Raw genomic sequence first — 18,695 nt, forward strand, 5'->3', positions numbered from 1 at the left:
TTTAATTTTTTTTTGAGACAGAGTTTAGCTTTTGTTGCCCAGGCTGGAGTGCAGTGGTGCAATCTCGGCTCACTGTGGCCTCCGCCTCCAGGTTCAAGAAGTTTTCCTGCCTTAGCCTCCCAAGTAGCTGGGATTACAGGCGCCTGCCACCATGCCTGGCTCATTTTTGTATTTTTTTTTTTTTTTTTTTTTGAGACGGAGTCTCGCTCTGTCGCCCAGGCTGGAGTGCAGTGGCCGGATCTCAGCTCACTGCAAGCTCCGCCTCCCGGGTTCACGCCATTCTCCCGCCTCAGCTTCCCGAGTAACTGGGACTACAGGCGCCCGCCACCTCGCCCGGCTAGTTTTTTGTATTTTTAGTAGAGACGTGGTTTTACCATGTTGGCCAGGCTGGTCTCAACCTGGGCTGTACTAGAGTACAGCCCAGACCCTGCTGTGAATGATAAGTAATGTCTAAAAATCTGACTTGAAGGGTTTTGGAGATAGGAGATAAGACTTTGGACTTTGTTCAGGGTGATTGGCTTGAAGTTTGGTTTTTTGTTTTTTGTTTTTTTTTTTTTTTGAGACAGAGTCTCGCTCTGTTGCCCAGGCTGGAGTGCAGTGGCCGAATATCAGCTCACTGCAAGCTCCACCTCCTGGGTTTACGCCATTCTCCTGCCTCAGCCTCCCGAGTAACTGGGACTATAGGCGCCTACCACCTCGCCCGGCTATTTTTTTGTATTTTTTAGTAGAGACGGGGTTTCATCGTGTTAGCCAGGATGGTCTCGATCTCCTGACCTCGTGATCCTCCCGTCTCGGCCTCCCAAAGTGCTGGGATTACAGGCTTGAGCCACCGCGCCCGGCTGGCTTGAAGTTTGTTGAAGGTAAAATGGGTAAAGGAGATTTGATTAATAGAGAGCTTTGCTTTTTCCTTCTAAACTTCTTGGGCCATAATCACTGGGGATTTATAGCAGACATCAACAAACAATGATTTGTGGGTTCTCTGTCACATTCCATCCCATTTCTGTGTCTGTAACATAAGCTGTTGTCTGGCACACGGTATTGACTCCCAGGAACTATTAGATAGTATTTGGGCAAAAACACACTTTCTTACTCCATCTCTTCCCCCACGTTTTCCTCTGGATATTAGAAGTTTGTATTTTAATATTTGTAGTAACAAGCCAGTGTTTGCTTAGGGACCACTAAGATGATTTTCAGATTTCTTCCCCACTTTTTGGCCAGTAACTTAGAGGTTCTGCCTTTATGTGGAAGGTTCAAGTACAGGCTTTTTCGGATACAGGAATACTTTCTCAGAGTTACTCTTTTTGTTTTAAAGGTAAGTGTAAGGTGGTGTACTTAACTCTGTGCTCTGTAATGGGATGATGAGCTTGCCCTGCTGAAGTCCTTGCATTTCTTTTTGGCTTTGAAAAAGGGCATGGAAGCCTAGTAGGGGGGTATAGTCCTTTCAGGCTGCTCAGAGGTGGACTTAATGTGATGTGACGTTAAAATCAGAAGAGTTCCACGGAATCAAGTACAAATGTCATTTTGGGATATGTGGGTATACAGTATTGTCATATATGTATGTATATTTGTTTGCTTAGCTTTTGCAGAAAGATTGAAGGGACCTCCAAGGAACTTTAGAAATATGTCCAACGTTCTTATTTTACAGATGAGGAATTTGAGGTAGCATGCACCTTGAAATGCCTGCCTCCACACCCCTGTCTTTGCGTTGTTGGGTTTTATAAGTCACTAGGACCCTTGTAACATCACACCAGGAAAACTCAGCAAAGCCTCTTGGCCTGAGTAGTTGAGGTTTCCAGATTGGTAGCTCCTTTTTCTGGAATAAGTTAGATGCTTTTTTGATTTCTTCCTTTAAATTAAAAATTATTGGTGGTTGATGGGGTTGGTGGTGGTGGTAATTTTTAGACTGAACTAATTTGTAGTAAGTCTTGATTTGGTCGAATTCTTAACTGTCTCCCAGCTGTACATGTAGAGAATGCTGTTTTCACTTTTTTTCATGCTAATATTCCTTTGACATCATTCTGCAGTGCACATTGAAGAATTGTGTTTATCTCATCACTGTGTGTGTGTGTGTGTTTGTGTGTGTCTGTGTGTGTGTGTGTGTGTGTCTATGTGAATTTCTGTAACCATGTATTCTGGTATTATAATCACAACCTTTATAAAATTCTTAACTTGGCTCTATTGTTACTGTTAACAGTAAGCTTAATGTCAATTTCTGTTTAGAGAAAAGAATGATTATGCAGTTGTTGAATTTCACCATAACGCCCCACCCTTGCCACCTACCATCCAATTATATATGGGCAGTGTCTGTATTGCGTGAGATTGAAGAGAGGCACATGAGAATTCTGATTAGCTTAGAAGGATAACTGAATGGTGGTGGTATTACTTAGTGGCACTGAATCAAATTGTGTGTGTTCCCAGGCACAACTGGAGGGGAAAGGAAGACAGATCATTTATACTGGTCACTGACTTCAGACCTTCACATAATTTGTTATTGTTGTAATAAAGCTTCAAATAAGTTTCAGGTTCATTCAGTGATCCTTTGTCTGCCTATTTCTTTTTAGTAGGGCAAGGGCCAACTGTTCAACCTGTCCCTCACCTTACAGTGACTAGTAGAAGGAAAATCTGCCCGCCTACATTGAATTGTATAGTTAAATCCTGGAATCCCTTAGCATGAGGTCAATTTCCAGGGTTGTCTTTCTGTTTTGTTTTTAAAAGAAATATTGTGGGAATTAATTTTTTTTTAAGAGACAAGAATAAATGTTTTTTGTTTGGCAATTCAGTTTGCAGTTGAATTCAAGATCATAGAAGGATAGGGGCTGCTTCCGCCTCTCCTCACCTAAAATGCTTATTCTTAATTCTCTGGTCACCTCCTGAGCAAAGCAGGCTACTGATCTGTGACTTGGTTGGATCCCAAAGCAAGACATTTTCATTTTGTGGTGGTGATGATTTTAGTTCTACATTACAGGCTTAATGCATGGTGTATTATTTTTATTATTTTTATTTTTATTTTTATTTTTTGGTACTAGTTTTGGACCAATCGAATACAAAGGCCCCATGAGTGCTGTTTACATTGAGAAGTTTGTCCGCCGGGTGATGAAACCACTTCTCTACATCCCATCTCAATCAGAATTACTAGATTTTCTCTCAAACTACGAGGTACTTGTCTTTCATATCTCCTCCTCCATACTCAAGGCCTTTCACTGGGTTGTATTGGATTGTTTGTATTAAAGGGGTTTTAAAAAAAACCTCCTGAATTGCAGCAAGTCAAAGGTCATGTGATGCATCAGCCCCAGTTAAATGCTTTCTGAGATACTGACTGTAACGATGGTTTGTCCAAGAGAGTTTTAAGAGAATAGAGTACTAGCAAAATCTTTGTTTTTTTGTTAGGGAATTTTCAACAGATTTTCATCTTGCTTCACAATTAACTTAGAGTAGATGAGAATTAACTTACAATTTCTGTGCAGCTGCAAATTTTTAAGAATATTATTTGACACTTCTCATAGCATTGTACTATGAGATACCTGGTTTTTCTTGTTAGTTGTAGTTTGGTTTTTTTGAAAACTGGAAATATGTTTCCTTCCATGTTATGAAGTATGTAACTATTTCAAGGTCTTATTTACAGAAAGTTTTCTAACTTTACTAATGTAGCTTCTTTCCTGCTTCCCCATTGCCAACTTCAACCCTTGGTAAATTATTTTTATAGGTTTTTTTTTTTTTTTGAGACAGAGTCTTGCTCTGACACCCAGGCTGGAGTGTGATCTCAGCTCACTGCAGCCTCGCCTCCCGGGTTCAAGTGCTTCTTGTGCCTCAGCCACCCAAGTAGTTGGGATTACAGGCATGTGCCACCACGCCCAGCTAATTTTTGTATTTTTACTAAAGAGGGTTTTGCCATGTTGGCCAGGCTGGTCTTGAACTCTGGGCATCAAGTGATCCTCCCGTGTTGGCCTCCCAAAGTGTTGGGATTACAGATATGAGCCACCATGCCCAGTCCTATAGGATCTTTAATGCTGGTTAAGAATGACTTCTTATTGTGAGGCCAGTATTGGGATTATTAAAATATGTAACCTCAAAAATTGTAAAAGTAGTTCTGCAAAAAATTCACTGGAGCAAGTATAAAATCATACTTGAGTACAAGTAAAAAGATACTTAGGTACGACAAAATCAAGACCATAAATATCTGACAGAGATAAAAAACCATGTAAATCCAGACCTTCCCAACAGTTTAGAATTGTGGCTAGTTGAATTTTACTGTTCGCACTATTTATATTCTGTGTAGATTGGATACAAATTTTTTCACCAGAACATCAGTATAGCTTTTTTCAATCGTGTTAGAAACTCTACATATGTGTAAAATGTTAGCAGAGATTCCCCAAGCAGCAGTATGAATATCTAGTTATTCTGCTTATAGTTCTTAGCTATGCATCAGAATAAATATTCCTTAATTACATAGATAGCAGATGGATGTCTGTGCACCTCAGAGGCCTGCCTCTTGTTTTCCCTGGGCAGGCTGGTGGGTGAGGGCTATATTAAGAGACAGGGTACTGGGGCCTGATCCCTTTGGCACACTCACTGGGTCTATGACTTGGGGCGGGTTACTTACTTCCTGGGCATCAGGGGCCTGGGCCAGGGTGTCCTTGAGATTCCTTCTAATAGTAAAGTTGTGATAAGTGGGTTTTGACATGGATCTGCAGTGGGTTACAGCCAGAGCGACTCGAGATGGCACAGCAAAATGGTGAAGAATCAGGAGTCAGACAGACCTGCTTTTAGCAGTACTCTATTTTATTTATTTATTTATTTATTTATTTATTTATTTATTTATTTTGAGATGGTCTCACTCTGTTACCCAGGCTGGAGTGCAGTGGCGTGAGTGCAGTGGCGTGATCTTGGCTCACTGCAACCTCCATCTCTTGGGTTCAAGAGATTCTTCTGCCTCAGTCTCCTAAGTAGCTGGGATTACAGGCATGCACCATCATACCTGGCTAATTTTTTGTATTTTTAGTAGAGATGGGGTTTCAATTTGTTGGCCAGGCTGGATTATTTTATTTTTTTGAGATAGGGTTTCACTCTGTCACCTAGGCTGGAGTGCGGTGGTGCCATCTTGGCTCAAGCGATCCTTCTGCTTCAGCCTCACAAAGTGCTGGGATTACAGGCATGAGCCACCGTGCCCAGCCCAGCAGTACTTTAAAAGACTATGCTCCAAGTATTGATTTGGAGTTCATGTTAGACTCACTAATCTGATTATATTACTGCTGATGATATTTAAAACATTACATTAAAGTTTTTTGGCAGCCCACTGAATTAGAGTGATGTACAACAGTGATTAAGCTGGACTGCCTTTAAAATGGGAACCACAAGAGTGCTACCAAGATGGGGTCCCTCGATCACTTCTGTCAGCCTTTAAAATGACTTCCTCCCAAAAGCTGTGGCTTTTATCGGGTTAGTGTCATCTTTTGCTGGGCTTCTCACTGAGATGAGATTGTCTCATTAGCAAGAGATAGATAGTACTTGATTAATTGTGAAATAACTCACTAGTCAAGCCCAGCATGACACTTGTGAAACCATTTGTCTTGCAAAATATACCAAATAGCACAGCCTAGAAAATGTGTCAGTTTCACACACATTGCCTATAACATAGACACAGAATTCTCGATCCGGAAATGAAGCCACTGTCGTGGTTTTGACGGTTGAATGATTAGGAAAGTTAAGGAATTTTTGGAGTCCCTGGAGTAGAGCACAGTCAGCTTTTGAATATTCTGCTGAGTTTGGGTTTCTCAACCTTGGCACAGTTGACATTGGAGGTCAGATAATTCTGTGGTTTGGGGGACTGTCCTGTTCTTGGCAGGATATTTAGCAGTATCCCTGGCCTCCACCCACTGCATGTTGGTAGCACCCTTTTCTCCCCTCAGTTGTGACAACCAAAAATATCTGCAGACCTTGCCAAATACCCCTTAGGGGGCAAAATTCCCCCAGTTAAGAACTACTGCTCTGAATAATTGAGTTTTCCCAATTAAGGCCTTAGGAAGAAAACACATCTTTTTTCATATGGCTCTCAGAAGGCCTTAATTTAATAATTAAAAGTTTATCTGCTTATAATGGTGACAGTAGAGAGAAGATGAAAACTAAACAGTGCCTTGACTAGAGAATGCTGGAAAGTTATCGGGGGGGAATTATAGCTAGGGGTGAGTTAGATTGTCATCACTAGAGCTATCTCTGATACTCAACTTTTTACTCAAATTCCTTTTTTTTCCCCAAAAAACGAACAAAAAACCCTATACAGTTTAAATATGTGAAGGAGCTTGCTAATTTAAGGACATCTTACTAAGAAAGATACTTGTTTTGGTCAAGAGCCTTATCTCAGTTTATATTTTTTATCAATATGGATTTCAGTATCAAGTGTGTTTAAATTTAAGTATATCAAAATTGGGTCAAAATAATTAATGTTTTCATGGCACTTCTAAGGTTTGACATAATGAAGGATTGTGTTTTTTTGCTTGACTTAATGTCTGTTAGATGTGTTTGTAACATCTTGTAGGAGTGTGTGTGATAATTTCCTGCTTGTTTAAAAAAAAAATTTCTTGTGTAGGATCTGGATTTTAAGGAAGGAAAAAAAATATTGATTAGTTATAAATTTGTCTCTAATTCAGACATTTGTGAGCATTTTGGACCATTAGAAAATAATATAATTAGCATTCATTATTTGGGAAGCAACGATGTCCTGAAATAAATAATATTCTCTACTGACATAAACTTTTTTTTGAGAGTCTCGCTCTGTCTCCCAGTGTGGTGGCACAATCTCATCTCACTGCAACCTCCACTTCCTGGGTTCAAGCGATTCTCGTGCCTCAGCCTCCTGAGTAGCTGGGATTACAGGCATGTGCCACCGCGCCCAGCTGTTTTTGTATTTTTAGTAGAGACGGGGTTTCACCATTTGACCAGGCTGGTCTTGAACTCCTAGCCTCAAGCGGTCCACCCACCTCAGCCTCCCAAAATGCTAGGATTGCAGGTGTAAGCCACTGTGCCCGGCTGACATAAACTGTTGTTATATGTATATGGAACTCTATTCATATATGCTTATTCTATTGTTAGAAAAAGGAATGTTCTAATTGTATCTTTATTTATTTATTTTTTTAGAAATCCTATAGTTGAATTGTTTCAAAGGCCTATTCAGATGATTTGATACTGAATTACTTAGAGTGGAATTTTTTTTTTTTGAGATGGAGTCTCTCCCTTGTCCAGGCTGGAGTGCAGTGGCCGGATCTCGGCTCACTAGAACCTCCACCTCCCAGGTTCAAGCGATTCTCCTGCCTCAGCCTCCTGAGTAGCTGGGACTACAGGCATGTGCCGCCATGCCTGGCTAATTTTTTGTATTTTTAGTAGAGACGGAGTTTCATCGTGTTAGCTAGGATGGTCTCGATCTCCTGACCTCGTGATCCGCCTGCCTCGGCCTCCCAAAGTGCTGGGATTACAGGCGTGAGCCACCACACCCGGCCGAAGAGTGGAAGTTTTTAACCAATGGAAAATATTTTATTTGGCTTAGATATCTCAAACCTACCAATATCAGATTGCTAATCATCAACCACGGTTTTATGTTCGTAAAATATGTGCCTCAGACCTGTAATCCCAGCACTTTGGGAGGCCAAGGTGGGAGGATTGCTTGAAAACAGGAATTCACGACCAGCCTGGGCAACAAAATAAGACCCTGTCTCTCTAACAAAATGTTAAAAATTAGCCAGACATGGTGGCACATGCCTGTAGTCCCAGCTGCTTGGGAGGCTGAGGCTGGAGAATTGCTTGAGCCCAGGAGTTTGGGGTTACAATGAGCTATGATGGCACCACTGCACTCCAGCCTGGGTGACTGAGTGAGACCCCATCTCAAAACAAAACAAAGACAAGACTCTGAGCCCAGAAACAATTTCTAGGACAACAGTTTTGCCTTTAATTTACTTCAACATCGTAGAAAGACATGAAAGGGTAAATACTAAAAATTCTTAACTTTGTAAACCTTGAAATACTTTAGTTGTTATTAGCAAAGAAGTAATGCATAAACTATGCATTGTCAAGTGCTCTTTAGTTTTCAAGTGCTTATTTCTAATGTTCCAAACAGCCGTGTGAGGTAGATGGAAATTGTAGATCCTTCGAACAGATTAAGAAGCTAAGGTACAGGGAGGCTGTGATTTACCTACATGGAGACTGGATGATAGCCCAGCCTTGTGGCTCCCCAAATTCTTGTGTATCATGTTCCTTCCTCAAAGAAATATTTAAGGTTCCTGAATTGAAACTTCAGTATCTACCTAGGGCTTACAACTTCAAACATTTAACTATTTAACGTCATTTTTTGAAACTTTTTTCTTTCATGATAGAACATTTTAAAGATATTGGCTCCTTAATTTGGCTGTAGCTTTTTTTTTTTTAAATGAATACTTAAAAGAATAAATATGGATAAAGGATGATGCCATGGCTCTTAAGCAGCAGAGTTTTGCCCTTTCCTGTTATTAATTGGGTCATTCACATTTATTCTGCAGAACTGGGATTATTCTGTGTATGATAGTCACAATATTGAAGCAGGATAGGGTCTAGAATTTTCTATCCAGGTAAGCACTACAATATGTACCTTATAAATGATGAATGTAGCTAAATAACTGAAATGAACTTGCCAGGAGATCCCATAAAGGGAGATTAAGAGCTCTATGTCATTTCCTTGCAAACCATGTTAAGAAATTCTACCGGGCCCCATGGCTCACGCCTGTAATCCCAGCGATTTGGGAGGCCGAGGCGAGCAGATCATGAGATCAGAGTTCACGACCAGCCTGGCCAACATGGTGAAACCCCGTCTCTACTAAAAATACAAAAAATTGGCCGGACATGGTGGCGGGCGCCTGTAATCCCAGTTACTTGGGAGACTGAGGCAGGAGAATTGCTTTAACCCGGGAGGCAGAGATTGCAGTGAGCCGAGATCGCGCCACTGCACTCCAGCCTTGGCGACAGAGACTCTGTCTCAAAAACAGAAAAAAGAAATTCTGCTTACTTCAGTTACTCCAATTGTGGAATCCCTCTTCCTCGAATGTTCTTCCTGCCAATTTAAATACAGAGAGGAAAATGAAGTCGATTACTGTGAACAACGTATTCTAACAGAACCAGTGTCATTTTTATTTTTACTTTGTAGAGATGAGATCTTGCCATGTTGCCCAGTCTGGTCTTGAACTCCTGAGGTCAGGTGATCCTCCCATCTGAGCCCCCAAAAGTCCTGGGATTACAGACATAAGCCACCACACCTGGCCAGTGTCATTTTAATTTCAGTGGATATTAAGTTGATTGGAAAGGGAATAGGACTGAGCAATGGTAATTTAATTTTCAGTGACTAATTTTGTGGCTCCTCTAATTTCAGTATTGTTTGGACATCATTGTGTTTGGTATTGGTAGCTTCTACATCAATAGTGGTTGCTTTCTTATTTATTTATTTGGTTTTTTGAGACAGAGTCTCACTGTTCCACAGTCTGGAGTTCAGTGGTGTGATCTCTGCTCACTGCAACCTCCACCTCCCAGGTTCAAGCAATTCTCCTGCCTCAGCCTCCCAAGTAGCTGCAACTACAGGCACCCACTATCATGCTCGGCTAATTTTTGTATTTTTAGTAGAGCGGGGTTTCACCAGGCTGGCCAGGGTGGCCTCAAACTCCTGGCCTCAAGTGATCTGAAGGGATTACAGGCATGAGCCAGCGCTGCTGGCCTCTTTTTTATTTTTTAAAGCACTTGACAGATTCGTTTGACTTGTACCGTATAATTTACTCACCAAATGCTAACAGTATTATTATTTCAAACTCTTATCTTCTATCTGCAGGCAAAATATTTTAAGAATCTTTTTGTGAATTTCTGTATCCATTTAAGAACACTTATTTAGCATACATTCATTCATTTATTCCTAACAGCTTGGTAACAAAATTGTTTTAAATTTAAATGGGATGGGGAAAGGCTCAGGAATCTTTTAGGGGGAAGAAGAGAGTTAAGTAAAATGGCCAGATGACAGAAAACTTGAGCATTTTGACAGAATTGTAGAATGCTGGTACCCGACATTGTCATATTGTTTGTAAAATTCTACTCTGAATGTTGCGCACTGTTTCTCTTAGTTCATAGTTTTGTGTTTGTTTGTTTGTTTGAAACAGAGTCTTTCTCTGTTGCCCAGGCCGGAATGCAGTGGCACGATCTTGGCTCACTGCAACCTCCACCTCCCTGGTTCAAGCAATTCTCGTGCCTCAGCCTCTCGAGTAGCTGGATTACAGGCATGCACCACCACGCCTGCCTAATTTTTGTATTTTCAATAGAGATGGGGTTCCACCATGGGGGCCAGGCTGGTCTTGAACTGACCACAAGTGATCCTCCCGCCTCAGCCTCCCAAAGTGCTGGGATTACAGGTGTGAGCCTGGGCAACAGAGTGAGACTCTATTTCTTTTTTTTTTGAGATGGAGTCTTGCTCTGTCCCCCACCGGTCGGAGTGCAGGGGCATGATCTCAGCTCACTGCAACCTCCGCCCCCAGGGTTCAAGGGATTCTCTTGCCTCAGCTTCCTGAGTATTTGCGACTACAGGCACGTACCACCACACCTGGCTAATTTTTGTATTTTTTAATAGAGACGGGGTTTCGCCATGTTGACCAGGCTGGTCTCGAACTCCTGACCTCAAATGATCCTCCCGCCTGGGTCTCCCAAAGTGCTGGGATTACTATTGTGAGCCACTGCACCCAGCCTAGATGTTAAGTTTCTATCAGAATGAAAACCAGTTGATTCATTTACAGTTGAATCTTAGAACAAGCAAGTGGTTTAGATTGGAAAGATAGTATATTCCACTACAGATCAGAAATTTCCTCTTTTTTTTTTTTTTCTGAGACAAAGTTTCACTCTTGCTGCCCAGGCTGGAGTGCAATGGTACGATCTCAGCTCACCGCCGCAACCTCCACCTCCCAGGTTCAAGAGATTTTCCTGCCTCAGCCTCCCTAGTAGCTGGGATTACAGGCATGTGCCACCACGCCCAGCTAATTTTGTATTTGTAATAGAGACAGGGTTTTTCCATGTTGGTCAGGCTGGTCTCGAACTCCCGACCTCAGGTGCTGCCTCGGCCTCCCAGAGTGCTGGGATTATGGGCATGAGCCACCGCGCCCGGCCAGAAGTTTCCTCTTTTATATAGCATACTGATTTTAAATTTTACCAACAGATTAAATTTCTACCCTAAGTTTTGGATGCAATTTTGTTTCAGTGATCAAGTTCGCTTCCGCAATGACTTACTAATACAGAGTGTGGTGCCAAGTGCTTTTGGGCTTAAAAGGATTCTTTTCATTTGCCTAGTGCTTTATGGTTCATCAGGCTTGCTCTTTGCCTAACCCTGTGAAGAATTGTTCCTATTTCCACATCAGGCAACTGAGGGTTCATATTGAAGGGTTCTCCTGAGGCTGTTCTTTCAGCCACTAGATCTCAGTCTTGAGCTTAGGTCTTCTGACTCCAAGTCCAGCACTCTTTCCTCAGGGATCTCGCAGTTTGACTTTTAAGGCAGATACGATTATTACAGAACAAAACCTGACTGAATGAGTGCCATAGGGCCTTCAAAGAAGGAAGAAGTGATTGTAAACAGGAAGGCAGAATGTATCTGGTAGGGGACAGTTAATTGGTTTGGCAGAATGAAGGAGAGTTCTACGCCCAGCTTAGAGGAATGGAATGAGCAGGTGGAAATGAGTATGTAGGGTGAAGGAGCCCAGAGGGCTGGAGGTAGGTCCTCTGCAGACCTGAGGGAAAGGAGAGTTGCCACTGTGGAATGCTGGGTTTTGAGGGGGGCGGTTCTATGGTTTGTTTCCCATTGAAGGGGCTTGATTACAGGTGAAGATTAACCCTGATTTCCAGCAAAGTGTGAAGGTATGTTTGGAGTCAATGAGAGAAAGCAATTCAAGAAGAAACTTAAGAAAGGTTAAAAGAAAATCATTGCCACTGCTTGTCTGGAGTTGTTAAAAGCGATTGAGGACATAACTTACTGATGAAGTTTTGAGTCTGGGAGAATTGTACTGTCAACAGGGTGTGGAAAGACCTACTCGTGGGGACAGAAGGAAGTTTCAGCTTTGAATGCCCCTGAATGACCACTGTGCAATCCTGTCAAAGCTGCTGCAACTCCATCCCTTACCCTGTTTGTTGTTTAAATGGAGGGGATGTTCAACCCCAACCTGAAATTTTTCTCATGTGCTTAGGCTTTTTGAAAAAAGGAAATGCAACAAGATGCATTAATTGTCAAATTATAATATGTCTTTCTTGCTTTAAAATATCCTCCATTACACTGTGGCTGACAGTGCCTCACTTACCTAATTCTGCTTTTTCCTGCAGCCTGGAGTACTCGGATACTTTGAGTTCAGCGGCTCACCCCAGCCTCCTGGTTATTTGACCTTCTTCACCTCAGCATTACATTCATTAAAGAAAGGTAAAAAATGATTCATATTAAGACATTGGTACTTCAGTAGAATTGATATTTACATCTTTTCCATGTATTATTATTAATATATATTCTACTTTGCTTGATTCCTTTTCTCAATGTATTTTTATTTATTTTATTTTTTTTTAGATGGAGTCTTACTCTGTCGCCCAGGCTGCAGTGCAGTGGCATGATCTTGGCTCACTGGAATCTGTGTCCCGGGTTCAAGTGATTCTCCTGCCTCAGACTCCTGAGTAGCTGGAACTACAGGCACCTGCCACCATGCCTGGCTAATTTTTGTATTTTCAGTAGATTTGGGGTTTTACCATGTTGGCCAGGCTGGTCTCGGACTCCTGACCTCAGGTGATCCACCTGCCTTGGTTCCCAAAGTGCTGGGATTACAGACATGAGCCACTGCGCTTGGCCGTCACTGTATTTTTAATAATTACATTGTTTAATGTTCCATCATTAGCAAACAGGAAATACTGTTCTATTTCACATATAGTCTCTCAAATGTTTAGCTTTCTAATAATATAGCTTGAGGCTGGGCGCAGTGGCTCATGCTTGTAGTCCCAGCACTTTGGGAGGCTGAGGCAGGTGGATTGCTTGAGTCCAGGAGATTGAGACCAGCCTGGCCAACATGACAAAACCCCATCTCTCCAAAGAATACAAAAATTAGGCAGGTGTGGTGGTGCACACCTGTAATCCCAGCTACTCAGGAGGCTGAGGTGGGAGAATCGCTTCAACCCAGGAGGCAGAGGTTGCAGTGAGCCAAGATCGTGCCACTGTACTGCAACCTGGGGAACAGAGTAATATCCTGTCTCAAAATATATATATATATATATATTTGTTTATTTATATTTATATTTCTATATGCTGGGTGCAGTGGCTCACACCTGTAATCCCAGCACTTTGGAAGGCCAAGGCGGGCGGATCACCTGAGGTCAGGGGTTCGAGAACAGCCTGGCCAACATGACAAAACCCTGTCTCTACTAAAAATACAAAAATTAGCCAGGCGTGGTGGCACACGCCTGTAGTCCCAGCTACTTAGGAGGCTGAGGCAGGAGAATCCCTTGAACCCAGGAGGCGGAGGTTGCAGTGAGCCGAGATCACACCATTGCACTCCAGCCTGAGTGACAGAGCAAGACTCTGTCTCAAAAAAAAAAAAAAAAACCTAAAAACAAAACAAAACAAAATATATATATATATATATAGAGAGAGAGAGAGAACTTCACGTTGTATCTGTAATTATATATTTTGTACTTTAAAATTTGTTATATCATAATCTTTTTCTGTATGTATAGTTAAAGGTTTTTGTCAGCATTTTTAGTGGTTATTTTGTCTGTCAGTTAGATAGATTGCAATTTAGCAATGCATTTCTTTTGAGAAGTATTTTTCCAGGTATAAAACTCATGTCACTTTATAGTGTGGGATACTGCCAGCTTCTCATGTCTGTATTTTTCTTTGGACTTAGTTGAATTATATATTGTTTGGTGTCCTGGTTTTTAAGTGAAAGGTCATATTCTCCCAATTGTTTTATGTTGTTCTATGCTCTCTCTCAGTCCTAACTCTACAGCCTGTCAGTTCTGTGTCAGATCCATTCTCATCTGCTCGCTTGTCTCCATCCCCTTTGTTACCACTCTAGTCTGCGCCCCTTCACCCACACCTAGACCAGACCAGTGGACATGTAACTGGTATCCACTCACTCCTCCTTCCTCGGACTGTGGCCTTTGTACATGCTAGTCCTTCTTCCTGGAATGTGCCTCCACCCCTAGGTCCCGGTTCTCCACCTGTCAGGGCCCAGCTCAAATATCACTTCCACAATTAAATAACTGAAACCTCTACCCCAGTCTAACTTGGGTACCCTGTTGTTTCTTTTGTAGCACTTAACACAGATTGCATTTATATGTGTGGTTACAAGATGATTTATTTAATGTCTTTTTCCCTAGACTGTAAGATTTCTGAGGGTAGGGACCATGTTCCTCATGTTAGAGTTCTTTCTGTATAGCCTGGCATAAAGCAGGGGCTCAGTCAGTCTTTGCCAAGCAAGTGATCACATTAATGGCCCTATCATCTTCCCCCAGGAGATCAACCAAAAATATGTAATTATTCTTTTATTATTTTTATTTTTGGAATATTAAAACAGTATATATGATACAATTATATGACTGGCCATTTAAATATATACCTTGAAGGTTTTATTTAAAAGCACAGAGAATCTACTATATTCACATTGTCTGGGAGACATAGGGGGAGAAAATCAAGCTGTCATATAAGTATGTCTATCTAATTGAAAGACTTTGAGCTGCACAGTTTCAAGTGACTAAGAAGACTTAGCAAATAAAAGTTTGAACTTTGAAAACAAAATACTGCCAACTTAAATAAGCTTAAGAAGCATGCATTCAAAGATCTTCATGGAAAATTAAATAAAGCCCTTCACAGAAGAAGACAGACCTTAATGAAGATTATATAAAAGGGTAACCTAGAGTCAGTCACTAAAGTGATGGTAGCATTCAAGTTTGTAAGCTGAAGAGGCCATTTCAAGGTCATAGAAGCATGTTTTGTTATTTGATTGGCTTATATTATGTGCTGCTATGCCATATTAGAAATACATTACTCATTTTAAATTATTTTTTCATTCAGAGGTTTCTAAAATGGTGCTCCTTTTAGGAATACCCTTCTAATACGAGACAGTAGCTTTTTTCTCCTTTCTTTAAGCAAAAGAAGGGTAAATAGTGATAAATAAAATAAGATTGAAAGAGATAAATGGTTAAAAAATACTCAAAGGTACAAAATGAACCTCCTTGGTCAAATCACTAATTTTGACAAATTTATACCTGGCCGGGCATGCTGGCTCACGCCTGTAATCCCAGCACTTTGGGAGGCTGAGATGGGCGGATCACCTGAGGTCAGGAGTTCGAGACCAGCCTAATCAACATGGAGAAACCCTGTCTCTACTAAAAATACAAAATTAACCAGGCACGGTGGTACATGCCTGTAATCTCAGCTACTTGGGATGATGAGGCAGAAGAATCGCTTGAATCCAGGAGTTAGAGGTTGTGGTGAGCCAAGATCGTGCCATTGCACTCCAGCCTGGGCAACAAGAGCGAGACTCCGTCTCAAAAAAAAAATTTTTTTTTGACAAATTTATATGCAAGTTGTTTTCATAATAAATGTGGTCTGATTTACCTTCTCTGCGTCTCTTCCGTATCCTGTGATTCTAGTTGGATCTTGTAAAATTCTGTTGCATATGGAAGTTTGCAGGAGCTGAGATGAATTCTGATTAATCCTTTTCACCCCATTTTGGAAATGATTATTTTCTGTAATATGTGCACTATGAAGGATTCCCTAAAGTAAATCTTATCTTGGGCATCTGGGGTTTTTTTTCCCTTTCTTCTACCCTGAAGTCAAATGGTATTTTCCTTAACAGCAGATGTGCAGTAGGAGGTAGGAGAAACACACATGCACACTTAAAAAAAAAAAGATACAGTTTCGAATTAAATTCTAGGTCAATGTCATGTTTAGATTGTGTATACAGATCAAGGCTGGAGAAACATTTGACACATCTAACATTTAGTTATAGAGAGCTGAACTGAAGAAGTGTTTAGACTGTTGTAGAAAGCAGATACCTTGGTTCAGCAGGCCACAAGCATTTATACAATGCACATGCCTTTGCCCTGCCTTAATGATTTTTTTTTTAATTGTCTTAGAAATAGCCAGGCCACTTGCAAGTTCTACATTTGTTTTTTGAAGCTAGCTGGTCATCAGTGCATAAATAATTTGTGAGTGTACCACGTCTGAAGCATCACAGGGCTGTAGGGTGTGCTGTGAGGAGAGCTTATTCCTGCCCCCCAGCATGCGAGGCTTGGGTTGTAAGATCAGGTTCTGTGGTCCTTTACCCCCCACTTAACAAAACTTGTCTAACATTTGCTATTTTTACACAGTAAAAGAAAGGAAATTCACTTCCCACCTCAGCACTGTAACAGTAACTGCCTTCTCTTGTTGTTTTAACTGTTTCCTTTTTTCTCCAAGGCTTGGCCTTATTGCTCATCTGTCAGTTTACCTTGGCCCAGCTGTTAGGTGCTGTGGACAGGAACTCTTGCGCATATTTCTGTCCATTATTGTGTTAGCCTTTTTTTTTTTTTTTCTTTTTTTTTTTTGTTTTTTTTGAGTTGGAGTCTCTCTCTTTTGCCCAGGCTGGAGTGCAGTGGCGTGATCTCAGCTCACTGCAACCTCGGCTCAGGTTCAAGGGATTCTGATGCCTCAGCCTCCTAAGTAGCTAGGACTACAGGCACCCACCACCATCCCACCTAATTTTTGTATTTTTAGTTGAGACAGTTTTTTGCCATGTTGGCCAGGCTGATCTCAAACTCATGACCTCAAGTGATCCACCCACCTCGGCTTCCCAAAGTGCTGGGATTACAGGCATGAGCCACTGCGCCCAGCCTTCTGGTTAGTTTTCCTTTTTTCTTTTTTCCTGAAAATCTGATGACTATATTAGTTTATTTTCTTCTTTTTTAAATTTAAAAATTATTTAGCACTTTATGCTCCCTGGCTTTACTTTGGCTTAAAATATAGAGCACAGTTGATTTTTTTCCCCCTGTCATTTATAAAATGATGTTTTCTTTCTCTCTAACCTTGATGATTTCTGCTTTACTACAGAACATATTTTTCCATGCATTTGGGTCTATTTCTGTGATTTATTTTGGTCTAGATACCTGTTTTTGTCTGAGTAAACTTAATCTAAGTTCTTGCTTTGTAAATTGCTATTACTTGGTCAAGTGTGGACTTCTTCTAGTTCTTGTGTTTTGTGGAATATTCTTTTATGTCTATCCTTGCCTTTGGCTGGAATTTTGTTGAAATTATGTTAAATATATAAATTGACTTGAAGATAATTGACATGTTCATAACATTTAGCTTTCCTTTTCTAGGTTCACAGCATGATTATTCATTCAAAACTTCCTTTTAATTTTTTATAGTAGGTTTTACATATCTCTCATTAATGTTTAATCGTTTCACGGTGCTAGATGATTAATTGTGAGCTGGCAATCTTTGTGTATGTTTGAAAAGCCTGGAGGAAATCAGCTCTCTTATACTTTTTTATTCTTCCAGGACTGCAAAGGCTGTTCCTCTTGGAACATTTTTACATTTGATCTTGGCAGAGAGGCTACTTTATTGCCAAAAGAAAATTTGGTAGAGGGGTCATGTTCTGAAGTTGCTTGCTTCATTTTTAAAAATCTGATGATTATTTATTTGCTGTAAAAATGTGTTCTGGTAAAATGTTGTCATATTCTACTATAATTCAGTGGCTTTTTTAAAAGAGAAGATTTGCAGCAAATTCTGACCCTGTTTTTCATCTGATCTACAAAAGGGCTTGCAGTGCAGTTTAGGGAGAAAAACAGTGGGCTGGGAGCCAGGAGTGCCTGGTCCTTACCCTTTGTCTGCTCCTGGTGGGGTCTGTAAACTTGAAACAAAATATTTAACCTTTCTGTGTTTGAGTTTGTTTATCTGTAAATTTGGGGAGGATTAGAGGTAAGTATATAAATCTTTATTTTATAAGGTCAAATCGTGAAATACTTTGTGTGTGAGTAAAGTAATTAAGTAAAGAAATACTTTGTGTGTAAGTTAAATAATAGTCTTTATACCTTAATTAGAAACGAAGCCATCTGGCTGAAAGCACCTCAGATAAGTATTTTAGCTGTTCTAGTAAAAACATCCACACAAGAAATGATGTCATTGACTGACCAGCAGGCGCAGTCTCTCTCTTCCCCTTTCCTGTGCACCTCCTACCTGCTTCTGTTTGTAACACATGGTTTTCTCCCTGTCCAGTGGACTGAATCTCTCTCCCACCAGAATAGGATCTAATTTGTTCAGATAATATTTACTGAGGACCTTGATGGCAGAGTTTTGTTTTATTGCTCCTATAACTCCACACCCTGCCTGAGCATAGTTGTAGCTAAGAGGGTGAATGAATGACTGGTAAAGGACACGTGAGAAAGATTTTAGCTACGGGATTTTTTATTTATTTATTTATTTATTTATTTTATTTATTTTTTTTTTTGAGACGGAGTCTGGCTCTGTCGCCCAGGCTGGAGTGCAGTGGCCGGATCTCAGCTCACTGCAAGCTCCGCCTCCCGGGTTTACGCCATTCTCCTGCCTCAGCCTCCCGAGTAGCTGGGACTACAGGCGCCCGCCACCTCGCCCGGCTAGTTTTTTGTATTTTTTAGTAGAGACGGGGTTTCACCGTGTTAGCCAGGAT

The 18,695-nt window shown here is 41.0% G+C and overlaps 1 protein-coding gene across 5 annotated transcripts in view; it reads left to right on the plus strand.

Annotated features, from left to right (window-relative positions):
* The window catches only part of TXNDC11 (thioredoxin domain containing 11), a 64,144-nt gene that overhangs the window by 9,714 nt on the left and 35,735 nt on the right, over nt 1–18,695 (plus strand). For 4 of the 5 annotated variants that reach the window (XM_050774237.1, XM_050774241.1, XM_050774238.1 and 1 more), the window contains 2 exons: nt 3,027–3,156; nt 12,352–12,445. In XM_050774237.1, coding sequence (XP_050630194.1) covers nt 3,027–3,156; nt 12,352–12,445 — 224 coding nt within the window. The remainder of the gene's footprint in view (nt 1–3,026; nt 3,157–12,351; nt 12,446–18,695) is intronic. The other variant, XM_050774240.1, reaches the window with a different exon arrangement.

The sequence above is a fragment of the Macaca thibetana genome, chromosome 20 (genome assembly GCF_024542745.1).
Source record: "Macaca thibetana thibetana isolate TM-01 chromosome 20, ASM2454274v1, whole genome shotgun sequence".
Taxonomy (NCBI): Eukaryota; Metazoa; Chordata; class Mammalia; order Primates; family Cercopithecidae; genus Macaca; species Macaca thibetana.